The sequence below is a fragment of the Polyodon spathula genome, chromosome 3 (assembly GCF_017654505.1).
Source record: "Polyodon spathula isolate WHYD16114869_AA chromosome 3, ASM1765450v1, whole genome shotgun sequence".
In the NCBI taxonomy this organism is placed as follows: Eukaryota; Metazoa; Chordata; class Actinopteri; order Acipenseriformes; family Polyodontidae; genus Polyodon; species Polyodon spathula.
The window spans coordinates 68,102,496-68,116,143 of NC_054536.1; the positions used below are offsets into that span (position 1 = coordinate 68,102,496).

Here is a 13,648-nt window from a genome sequence, read left to right on the forward strand (position 1 = left end):
TGGAAATATTCCTAATAGATACTGGTATTTACTGTAAGTAAGTGTGCATTGAATGTATGAGGAGATAATGTACTCTGATTGAAAATGCACAAAGGCATTCATATTTAAATAATAATACAAGGGAGAGGGATATCTCAGAGTACACTTGATGCATCCTCTAGTTAAAGCAAATATGCAACAAGTGTCTCCAGGATACACCATACTTTTAACATTTTAGGATGGCTGTCATATGTGTAATCGTAGACAGAGCACAGCAAGCCAAAGGTAAGATCAAAACAAATGGTGGATGTCTAATGACATTGTTATCCTTCATCACTGAGGCCATGATGTTTGCAATTAGTAAATTATTATGTTATGCCAATACTGACATTAAGTTCAGCTTGGTGAAAAAACATAAAATAAATATTTATTAAGCCTCTGAAACGTCAATTTTTTTGCAGTAACATATAGAATACACTCTAGAGCAGGGGTTCCAACATGCTATGTATTTTTAATATATCTAATAACAAAAAGAAGCAGTAAAATAACAATGAAGAAAAAATAATTCAAATGAGTTTAGGTTAAGTTTATTTACAGTGCAACAGATTTAAAAATATTTTTAAGGGACGACACGGTGGTGTGGTGGTTAGCACTGCTGCCTCGCAGCTCCAGGGGCCTGGGTTCAATTTTAGCCTCAGGGGTCTGTCTGTGTGGAGTTTGCATGTTCTCCCCATGTTCATGTGGGTTTTCTCTGGTTTCCTCCCACAGTCTCTTAGTTGCCCTGCAATGGACTGGCATCCCATCCAGGGTGCATTTTTTTCATAAGAAAAGCTAATACTGTCACAATTAGAAAACAATTTTTCTTCATTTTATTAAAAAAAACAAACAAACAAAAAAACCACACTTTAAAATCTAGATTTACCTTGAACTTGTAATGATTCATCTGGTACCCTTATGCTGAGAAATGTGTTAGGAAAATAGTCACAAAAAACAAACAAATAACTTTATAAAACAAATAATGTATTACTTGTTAAGGCTGCTTATAGTTTATCTGGACAGTGCCATATACTCGAATAGAGCAATATTACTGAATTGTCCGTGTCTCAGTTTCTTGTTGAAATATGCTGAGCTCCAGCCGAGCTGACAGGCTGTGATTGGCTGATTCGGCAGTTGTGGGTACAGAATTGGTTGCTTTCATCAGTGCAAAGTATTGATTGCCTGGTTTTGGTGGATAATGTATGTGGATAATAACATACATTTGGATCAGTTGTGTCTGTTTAGTATTTGCTGTCCAATAGATTTGAACTGATTTTTCATTAAGGCAAGTCCAAATGAAAAAAAGCTGGCACAGATTGATTTTAAGTTTGATTCACAGTTGATGCTATGACATTCGAGTGGGCATCTACTATCTCATAGAAGCCTGCTAGAGCTGGAAGCTGATTGGTTGATGGTACGCCTGGTTAAAGCCCTGCCCATTTCTGAGTAGCTCAGAGTCTGCACAACCCAAGTGATGAATAAACAAAGCAAGTAAAAGCCATTGGAGCAGCAATGATAAGTGATTGGCGTAGTGATTTGTACTGAACCACGTACCCCTCCAAAAAAAAGAAAACCTCAGTCCTTAAATGTTTCCTGTTGTAGCCAGCACATTCTGTTTTCATACTGTATTTTAGACAGTTCCAGGCAATTTTCTGTCTTGTATGCTGTTTGTTTTAAATAGTATCTTGGTTTCATGGCATGTTTTGCAGTTGTGGATTTTAACTCACCGTCATTAGCATCAGTTTATGGTTATAAACAAAAATTTAAGCATGCTCTTTTCAGGGTTTCTTGTTTAATAAATGCATTATTATTATGCAAATCTAAATAAAAAGTAATCCTTATTTAAACTAAGTGCTGAAGGAGTTGCCAATGGTAGTTTGAAGTGCCTGATATATACCGGTGCTGTAGCAGACCTTCAGAATTGCTGGAATTGAGGCTTGTAATAATTAATCCCTATGACTTGAGATGACAAACGTGTTAAATATAGGTAGATTTGTCAATTTGTTGCTAAGAAAGCAGTAAACGCAAAATGATTAAGGGGGATTCAATAGAAAAAGCATCAGCATTATTTTATTGTTTTTTAGTGCTATTCAAACACAAAAATATTATTTTAATCAAAGCTGGCCAAGTTTGATTGATTTGCCTATTCAACAGACTCCATAAACAGAGTAAGAAAACATCAACAAAACTTTTGTAATTACCAGACAAATCATTATCTCAATGTGTTAAATGTGCACCTATTATAGCCACGGGTCAGTGCTTACAGCCATTTGAATATAAAGCTTTATTTGTAATTTAGATTCTCAATCAAATTACAATTATTCTAAAATTATGTTTAGTAAAAAGTAATCAGATTGTATTGTAAATTGTAAATGTATCAAGTTAACAATAATACAGTATGTAGGAAAAAGATTTCAACATGATTTGATTTCAAATGACTTGATTGAATCTAGGATTCAATGTGTAAGATACTAGTAACTTGTTCTGTTAAAGCCCATTCAAGGACATGAAATACACTGACAAAGACTAAGTGAAATATTGGTCTAATTTTTTATGTTTCTTTTTTTTATTAGTTCTACTGCACACATGGACAGAAAATGGTGTCAATATTAGCTGCGTTAAATACATAGGCTGCCTGGCTCACTGGCTCACAGGTTTCCCCGCATCACAACCTTAACCCTTTGCAGACATTAAACGTACCCTATTTTTTAATCTTTTTAAGTACCTAAGCATTGCTAAGCTAAAGTTGTGGCAATAGGCTACCACTGCTCATAATTCCATTGAACGTATTTGTTAAACTATGTACTATTAATATGTGTTTTATGTGGTTACCTCACTCGGCAATGCAACCATTAGTATCAATAGCTTGACTGCAATATGAATTTTAAGTTAAAACAAAATGATGTCTGGTAAATATTATATATTAGCCTGTTTTCAGATTATTCAGAGAAGTCTGTTGTAAAATTCCTGAGAATTAACTTTTTGTGGGGAAGCACTGATGCATGTCGGTTTGTACCCTTTCCCTGATTGGGCCTTTGGATTATTACTTATTACCGATAACACATGATTTGCTAAGGGATTACAGGAGATAAGCATGCATGTTTGTGAACAGGTGCAGAGGTGATGCAGTGCAGGAATAATCACAGACAGACAATTGTAATCCTGTTTGGAAAAACAACAGAATCCAGGTCTGGCGACCAAATAATAAACTCTGGCACAGCAAACCACGGAGAACAGAAACAGGGAGTGCAGCCCAAATAATAAGCACACGTTATCCGCCCCACAATGACACTTGCCACGGTCACCAGTCCGGGTGCATGTAGTAGTGCTCATGGTGGGTGATAACAGTTTAGTTATAGTGACTGTGGTGCAGTGTTGATCTGGTTTCGTGCTGGCCCAAGACGACAGCTCCGGATACTTGTTAGCCGTGTGGTTTTCAAACACAAAGACAGTTACTAACAGACACAAACAAACAAAACACTCACAAATATATTTTAAACACAGGTTTCTCTGGGTCTCTCACGGTCCTTCCAGTCTCTAACACAAAACCAAGGGTAAGAGTAGATTGCGATTCTCTGGCCCCTTTTATGCCATCATGCATGACCCCTTGGTAAACGAGTGCAGCTATCTTTACAATCTGCAGCTGCTACGTTGTTTCCCTTCCAGGTCAATATGTTCTTGCAACTGAGTCTCGCCTTCTTCCGGACTGACTGACTTCCCAACCCTGGGAAAGAACTGTCATGCCATCCCATCCAAAGGACCCTACTTTCACTGCTTTGAGCCCTGACAGGTCGGGAGGGAGATTAACAACCAAGATTCATTATATTTCTGTCACAATGTATCATTAAAATTGTGATGATTCTTCAATTTGTCCCTGGGAATTAACATATTTTGACCCATGGAATGATGTTAATCGAACCAAACTGGCACTGGCCTACCCCTCCAGTTCCACACTTGGAAGGTGCATTTCCAAAATCTAGTAAAGTATAGTATGATGATGGTATTATGACATCAACATTCTAGAAAAAGAACGTTCCATTCTGGATGCCAAAAGTCATTGTAAACATAGCTTCTCAATGAAAGTGAAACAATGCTGTGCAATTCTGTACTACATTGATGCCACACAGTATCTAACAGTACAGCATCAGTAATAAAATGATTACTGAACTTTAAAATACAAAATAATTATATTATCACAGTCAAAAAGAAAGAAGAAGAAAACACACAACTTGTTATAAAGTATGTCCAATTGACAAATGCCACAGTCATAAAGAGGTACATTTAGTGTTTTACCTCAGGTTTCAGACTAGCAGAGTGTGACAATTGCTGATTGTTAGTATCTATCGGAAGAACACCAAGGCGGAGTTTCAGGCCAGATTTTATGCATGGCAGGTGTTCAATAGCTTTTCTACAACAATGGGAATCAGTCTGAATGTCAAAGGTATCGCTGTCCTTCCTTTCAAGCTACCACCACAAACCTGACATCAACGGTAACTAATTCCCTTAGTCTTCATCCCCTGTTTAACCTAGTATAGTGTCAGGTATTTTATTTTACAATGAAAATACATATTTGCAATGGCATGTGTTTTTTTCAAAAATGTATATTTGAGACCTATATAGAGATTGGACATGCACGCCAGGTAGTTTATGGAATTATTTTCTTAGCCACAACTATTTTAAAGAGCAATCATATAATTACTTTGTGTATAAACCGAATTTTAATGAAAGCTAAATATTTCATCCTGATTTTATCCTCCATGCTGGAGCAGTTTTGGTTAGTAGTGACCAGTCCATGAGAAATGAGAGACAGTAAGCGTTAGCAAATCAAGATGACTTTCACTTTAAATGTGGAGTACTTCTTACTGTACATGTTTTCGATAACTATTAACAAAAACGATAACTTTGTTCGTAATACAATTGATTAAGAAAGATTTTTTTAATAAATACATTGTTTTAACTTGTGTTAATCGTTAGTTCTTTACATTGTCTGCCCCAACAGGCTGCATATTTATTGTGTCTTCTGTGCCGTAGCATTAGCTCTTTGAAAAGACTTGCTTTGAAGACGTTGGTTTGGATTGCAAAGGCATATCTTTGCCTCATCTTCAAAATTGTTTAGGTGAAAATGATATTGAGGCCACTCCCCACATTTTTGTCCAACACTTGGCAGTTCAGCAGCTGTAAAAACTTGGGGCAAAATATGGTACCAAAATCACTTCACAGGACAAAGTCTGATTGCATCCACCTAGCTCCCTGACTGGGGCCAAGGAGTATTGCAGCTTTGTATACAGCAGGATGTACTTTCTTTTTTTTATTAACAGTTGTAAACTCTTTTGATAGATCTCTTTCTCTCACAATCATTTATTTGAATATTACTGAATTGTTTTATTTTGCTTGAATTTCGTCCTCATAAATTAAAATAGCTTGAAATCAAGATGCCATTTTGCTTAGCTAATTTTGTCGGTTGGTTTGTATTGCTGTTATGAGGCGAGGTCTGTGAAATGTTTCAGTTTACTAACTACAGGTGGCATACACCATGTTATTATCTTAAAGGGGTTATGCAACCACTGTAAATAAGGATCTTTTTAAAAAATGAAATACGAGATGACCTAAAATAACTTTAAAAAGGAAGAAATTGTGGCAAATCCTGTATTAAACAGCATGTGTGAAAAGATCCTCTGTCAACACGATAAAGCCATGTTTAAATACGTTTCCATTGATAAATCATCTGTAAGTAGAGATTGTCCATCCATAAAGACCCTTAGACAGTCCCTAGAGCTTGCTTTGTAAAAGAGAGGTTCATCTGGCATGGTCCTGCTATTGTTGATCTGTTAAGCACATTTCCTTTGGCACTATATGCCGAGTTAGTTAATTTACTAACAGTGTTTAGTTGAAATACAAGTCCTTCCTCCTGTCTGGTGTTCTGTCTGTGAAGGATCACTTTGTTAATGGCCAGCTGTGTTATTATAAATTATTCATGTTGATAATATGCATCCTTGAACACAAATGTTAAAGCTATTTCCCATAGCATCAGTATTATAGTGTACGTTTTTCCATGACAGTAGGCAAAAGATCCTCTCATTCTAAATGACACTAGGTAGACACTGTGTTCTCTGTTTTTGCATGGCACAAAAGGTCAGTGTTCTCTTTTACATTACACATTTCAGATGCATGGTTCCATTTTGATACTATTGTTATTTCAACTTGATGAGACATACAATTAAAAAGATTGCACCTTGTGTTGACTGTATAACATACACAAACATACTGTACCCTTTTTACTAAATCTTTTTAGTGTGTACAAGCTGAACAATGCAATTGTATATGTTACATAACAACACAAAAGGTGAATTCAAAAGTTGCAGCCTGTTTTGTAACATCACTGGTGTTTTTTTTCCTTAAAAGAAAGATTGGTGCAAATTGTACCTTTTTGAGTAAACGGCTTTGATAAATAGAGGCTGTGGGCTGTGGTGTCAAATGCATGGCAGAGACAATGGTATATGTCTCCAGGCTGTTACAATACAGCTAGAGTAAGCAAATACAACTAGTATCTGTAATTTGAGAGTTTTTCAAGTGAGAGACCATTGGTAACAGCCTTGATATTTAATATGTTTACTATGGATGTGCTGATATTCCTACTTCGTTGCCTTTAAAAAGTATTTAATCGGCAGGTATGAAGTAAATCCATTCAGGTGTCCTTCCTTCATTTTTACAATTGAGTACCAATAAATGGCAATTCACTTCTGCATTGGGTTTTTTTTTTTTTTTTTTAAATTTTAGTTGTCTCCAATTTTCTCCCCAATTTAGTGTGCCCAATTGTTATCTGTATCCTTGGCTCAAGACTTGTAACCCCTCTGCCGTCTTGGAACGGAGGCTAGAGCATGCATCCTCTGAAACGTGCTCCTGCCAATCTGTCATTTTTTGCACTGCGGATCCACAGCGAAGCCACCACACCACAACACAGATCTGGCAGCTCCACAGCAGGCGCCCTATCGGCCACAGGTCGCTAATGCGCGGTGAGGCTTGGATTCCAATGCTAACCTAAGCCTTCTGTACCTGGGCAGCACTCAGCCAATTGTGTGCCACCCCCTAAGAACTCCCGGTCACAGTCAACTGTGACATAGCCTGGACTTGAACCTGTGATCCCCAGGCTATAGGCCACATCCTGCACGCCACATGGAGCACCTTTACTGGATGTGCCACTCAGGAGCCTGCATTGAGGGCAGATTGGAATATTATTTAATTTGAAAACTGTAAATTCAAAAAAGTGGTTGGAATATTTGATACAGCTTGATGAAAATGATTCACCATTATATCACACACATTTTTAAAATAGACCCAGGACACAGAAATTGATTTTTCAAGCGTGATTGCACTATTTTTAATAAGCCAAACACAAACAAACAAAAACAAAATAAACACCTAGCTTTCACGAGCACTAACTAAAACACACAGGAATACACTAAACTATTAAACAGGACAGCTAAGCTGTTTACCTGCCAAAAGCAAACAATCAGTTCCTAACACTTACACACTTTTGCTCTGCTCTGCCCCTCCCCAGGGCTGCTCAGAAGCTGAGCACACCTTCTGTCTCCTACTCTGTAGCTCAGTGCACACTGACTGCACCTCTTAAATACCCTGCACCTGGTTCTAATTTACAATAATTTAAAGGTGCAGGGGATAATTAATAATACAATAAATTAAACAATTAAACAAAATGTTTTTAGGCATGGAGGAATTTAACCCTCTCCCTGCTCACAATATATTGTATGGGTCACAATATATTACCACACAATAATATGCCTGGAGTTGGTTTTGTACTGTACTGCAAGACAGATTCCTTACCTGTTACAACACAAGAGAAAAGTACCTGTCCTTCAGCACTACATAGGTGTTTATGGTGTAGCCTCTATTTATGCCTGTAAAGATCGATGCATTTTATTTATTCTGCTAATATACAGTTGTCTAGACCAGTGATTCTCAACCCTGGTCCTGGGGGAACACTTCTGGTTTTTGTTCCAACCAATTACTCCATTACATAATTGAACCCTTAATTGAACTATTAATTTGCCTAATCTGAGCTTTTTAAATAGAGTAGCTTATAAAAATAATTTATGTTCATTATACAATTGTATATCTAAAGTGAACTCTCCATCTGTTTAAAATAATTAAAAAAGTCAGATTAGTTGAGTGCTTGGTTGGAACAAAAACCAGCAGGGCAGTGTTTCCCCAGGACCAGGGTTGAGAACCACTGGTCTAGACTGTACATTGTTCAAGATATTGTATTGTGAGAAAAGATTAGCTGTTAAAATACTATACATTTATCAAGGTCTTCACACCATAAACACATTTTTTGTTTAATCACTGTTCTAAATCAGTCCACTGGAAAATATGTAAATACAGTATTAATTGATGTATTTTACCTTTTTTCTGCTTGATAAAAGAAAACATGTCTTGAGACAGGCAGGTTATCCGAAACCTCGAGGTGTCAGGTTTAAAAATAGTTACACACACACTTTTTGATTATATATATATATATATATATATATATATATATATATATATATATATATATATATATATATATATATATATGTGTGTGTGTGTATATGTTGTATATATTATATATATATATATATATATATATATATATATATATATATATATACACATTACCTACCTACCAGCATTTTTTTTTAATATAACCACCAGAAATGTAATTTTTTGTCACAGTTCATGATATTTTACTTTTGGTTGAAAAACACGATCTTCTAATGTCAGCACTCGTTTCCCTTTCAGCGCACAAGGCAGAGAAAGATTAAATGGAAGACAAAAGGCCACTGGTAGAGGAATAAGATGGGTTGTAGTTTTATTTGCTGATTCATACTTAAAAAGATATTTTGCTTAGTAATTTAAGAAAGTTTAGTACATTTTACAAAGGCGTGGTATGGTTTACTGAGACAGGAAGGATAACTATTTGATCTGGAGTATGATGAAACATGACCATAAATTATTAACACTGGGGAGTATTTCAAGAAAACCAAGAACACATTACATTTTTAGATTCACAATTTACAGATGTTAAAAATAATGTGCACTACACTCCAACAAGCATTGGAACAACATATGACCAAAATAATTCTAATAGATTTTTGGTATAGTGAATGTATTACTGTACTTATTTTGAATGTTGTGGGCTATGAATGTAAAATATTAAATACATACAGTGTGGATAGATTGCCCAATAATTCAAAATATTTGTACAGTTCTGCAATGCACTGTGGAATTTAAACCCCTCTCGTACACAATGTTGCTCTAATATTGAATTATTATTAAATTGTTTCTCAATCTTTGTTTACTGTACCTGGTTTTCTGGAAAATCTTTGGAAAAAAATGATGATTCAATAAGGGAGTGGGAGAACCGTGCTGGATAATTGTAAACATAGTCAAATAGTAACGGAAATGTTAAAAAATATATATTTAAAATGATATTTTAGGTTTTTTTTAATAATCAGGTATCTACACTAGCTGACTAACCGATAATAGGTACTCATTTATAGAGGTGACCAGTTGTGGATTTCTTTTATTTTTACTTTGAAGAGTGGAATTACTGTTTGCAACTCTGAAAACAAGTTCTTAGGCGGAAGGTCTGAGTGATCACAAAACAAACCAGTGACAGACACATCTGTTAAGGTTGAGTATACAGATAATGAAATGTAGTGTCAAGTTCTATCAGAGCCGACAAAGATCCTGCTAAATGTACAGTACCAGTGTAATGTAGCCGAGGCGAGATAAGCTGAGCTTATTGCCAAGGGCTCAAACGATCTTAGTAAGGCACTGGCGGCGTATGCTAGCTCTGCGTCCAATTCACAATGTGTTTAATCACCACTGCAGAGGATTGTTTCCTGGGCAATATGGCACAGATGTAAGGGTTGGTTGCCAAGGAAAATGTAATAAGCAATCTATTTACGAGTGTTGCTGTACTCCTTTGGCACCATCCTGCTGATTGTTTCAATTAGAGATGCTCTTGCAGTATTGGCTTAGAAAATATAGGTGCCCTTACTGCAACCTCTGGGCACAGTGCCTGCATAATTTCAAGCGTTTGTAATGGTTGCTAGGATACAATAGCTGCTTTGAGAAAGTGGTACTATGAAGTATATATACAATAACAGGCTGGTTCGTTAAAATATTTGTTAGGGCAATATACTCCACTGTATTCTAGTTTTTGCACCAAATGCACTGTTCCGGAAAGGCATTCCCTTCTACCCTACTGTTTCCCATTTCAATAATGTGATACAGTTATACTATTTTGGCCTTATCTGAGTCACATTATTTTAAACGTTGGTAATTACAGAAAGTATAGAACACTATGTATATGTTTTGAGGTTTTATTTTTTTAAATAAATTTAGTTGTTGCCAGTTATTTTTTGTTATTTTTCTCCAAATTTGAAATACCCTGGTGCGCGGTGAGCCGAGGACACCCCGGCCGACCTAAGCCCCCCCCCAGAGTTATACAAAGCAGTTTCTAGCAAGCACGTAATGACCATAATACCAGTAATGACAGCAAATCATCTTGTTGAAATTGTTTACTGTACCCTGAATATCACTATCTCAGTATCATTTAATATTGATTACAGCTTAAGCTTTGACTTTACATTTGACTCTTTTATATTTCCACAGATAAAGCCAGTGGCCCACAGTAGGATTGTTGTATCTGCAAGATTTCTGAGACCGATTCAAGAGCCATGTGCTATTTTGTAAGTTTAATAGTTACATGTCAGTCTTTACTGAAGTATAAGTTTGAAGATGAGAGAAATATAAAATATAAAAAATGGTTGTTACTTTTCTGTTTTTTACTTTTTTAATTTTTTAAAAATTTTTTTTATTTACAGTGTGATTGCAAATGGAGACATCTTAAATCCAGCAGTCCGGCTATTAATACCAAGCAGAATTCTTTCACAGTGGGAACTTGTCCTGGAAATGATTACTGAGAAAATGAGTCTCAGAATTCTAGGTGCTGTACGAAGGTAGGGATGGCCTTTCTCTTTCCAAATGTTATTCAATTACATTACTGGGCCATTACAGTGGCAATTAATTGTTTCAGTAGTAAGAGGCATTAAAACAGCTGCATTAACACACCAGTGGTATCACAATGGCTGAAACAAAACACACTAGTAATCCATTGCAGTGGTACTAAATCAATATCAGAATGCATAATGTTCTATGGCTGCTAATTATATAACTATTTCTACGGGGCATTGTCATTTACTGTTATGGCAAGAAATAGTCATCGTCATATGCTGTGGAGAAATCTGTGCTAATTAGTTCACAAGACACTCAGCTAGTTTGTCATAACAATAAAGGGTTAGGAAACTCATGTTTCTCCACATAGATCTCTACTATATTGATTCTGTTGTTAGTTAAGTTGCTCTCAGGGTGGTGACAGGAATAGTTGTGAGGTTTGAAAGTCAGTCAAATGTGATGCTCTTAAAGAGTAAGCAGCGGGGTTCCGAAAAATGTAGTATTACACCTACCCAGGTGTTGCTACAACTGTTTAAATAGCTTACCTGTCATTTTTCTTTTCATTGTTATAAAATAACTTTTTACACTTAAGTCTGTTTCAAAGCTCTTTTCAAAATGTCTGCTGTAGTGCACTGATAGTGTAAGGATTAATGCCCACATTGTGAAACAGGCAACACAGCAACAACGGTTCATTTTGTGGTACGGAGCAGAAAAGCCAGAGCACTAGTTATTTTTATTAAATTGCTTTTCCTGCAGGGATTTAGAGGACAGATCTTAAACCCCAGTGCGTAGCGACCATTTTGAAAACAGCTTTGAAACAGACTTTAAAGTGTAAAAAGTTGTCAGGATGTTAACAATGAAAAGGTAAATTATAGGTACATTATTTAAAGTTGTAGCAACACGTGGGGAGGTATAACGCTGTATTTTTCGGAACCCCGCTGCTTACTCTTTGACAATACTGCTAGAAATAAGCTACATCAGCAATGTTTTCTTGAAATGGGAAGTGTATGTAATTACCAGACTTTCATGTAGTATGTATAATTTTATTGGACTGGACTGAAATATTTAATTGAACAAATAAAATAAATGTATAATAAGATTTTTTTCTTAATTCAGTCGTAAAGGTTTTGGCATTGAGATGTCCACATCATGTATCAGTGGTAAAATCTTTCAGAACTTGTTTAAGTCACATATACATTATAAAAATACAGCAGGGAGCCTAAGATTTTCAAAAGCATATACACCTAACTGTTGGTTTAGCATACAAGTACTGTACAAGCATTTAAAAACATAAATAATTTAGCGCCCTCTTGTGTCAACAACATTGTATGTAATCCTGGCAACATTTTTTGATTCACTTTGTAAAAAAATCTGTGCTAAAGCTTGATATCTGTCATTATAAAACAAAGACCTTATGTAACCCACCAAATGGAGTGATTGTGTTATAAAGTATGTATTTATATGTGTGGAGAACATGACGATATCAGTAAGGTGTATGTCCCCCATTAGCAGCAAGAAGGGCTGTGACTCCATTTGACTAGAAGATCATTGCTCAATACCTGCACTAATCCCTTGAGAAACCATCTGTAACATGTGCTGTCTTAGAGACCTGTATCACCACCTGTATTTCTAATTCCAACAAGACTGCTACCATAAATATACATTATCAGACACACACAACATAAACTTGTAAATGCGAATTACAAACAAACAGTACAATAGTATTGCTATCTTGACTTATTGTCCAGACATTACGTCACCAAAATATGCCTTTGTTTTGATTGACAGCCTTTCCACTTTGGATGGAAACTTTGTCAGTGATGGAAAACAACTGGAAAATGGGCAGTTTTATGTGGCAGTTGGGCGAGAAAAGTTTAAAAAGCTTCCCTATGGTGACTTCATTTTTACTAAACCAGCACCAATAAGAAGATACAAAGGGTAAGACATGTTTTATTTATGTATTTTTTTAAAGGAGCAGTTTTGAACAATAAATTATGCTTTTTGGGTGAAACACATTGTAAACCCGTTCGTGAGCTCCTGTTTCCGCTACTAGTGGCCAGCAATAGGAGCGTATAATTAGATTGAATGTGTGTTGAACTAAGGGAATATAAACAATTGTAAATTATTGAGTATTTTACCAGAAACATATTGATATTTTCAACCTGGGGTTGTAAGGTAATAAACGCTATGTTGCTGTAAACCTTTAAATGTTTTAATTTGACCACAGCAATGCCACTGTGTAATACAGTCATTACAAAAGTATGTTGTTGGAATCATTAACAACTAAACTATAAAATGAATCAAAGCAGACTTAAAAGTCAACCAATGCTACTGATTTGGGTAATTGTGCCTCTGTCGAAAAAAAAAAAAAAAAAAAATTCTGAAGCTCCATGTTATTATTCATTAATGTAGTTCTCCCCAAAAAGACCAGTGTTCCTGAGATTTCTTTATTTATGCTAAATATGAATTCTGTTAGATAAGGTTTATATAACATATTCAAACTGAAGTATAATCAATTATGTTATTCTTAATTCCTAGGTCCAAGACATCTTCCCTACCTCCTATTTTTAAGTTTAGAAAGCATAAGGAGAGTGTAAGTATTTACTTCTATTTT

At 35.7% G+C, this 13,648-nt stretch overlaps 1 protein-coding gene across 1 annotated transcript in view; it reads left to right on the plus strand.

Moving 5' to 3' along the window:
- LOC121313350 (doublecortin domain-containing protein 2-like) overlaps window positions 1–13,648 on the plus strand; it is a 56,269-nt gene that overhangs the window by 2,435 nt on the left and 40,186 nt on the right. The window contains exons 3-6 of the mRNA XM_041245771.1: window positions 10,693–10,769; window positions 10,905–11,039; window positions 12,823–12,972; window positions 13,573–13,627. Of these exons, the coding sequence (XP_041101705.1) occupies window positions 10,693–10,769; window positions 10,905–11,039; window positions 12,823–12,972; window positions 13,573–13,627 (417 nt within the window). The remainder of the gene's footprint in view (window positions 1–10,692; window positions 10,770–10,904; window positions 11,040–12,822; window positions 12,973–13,572; window positions 13,628–13,648) is intronic.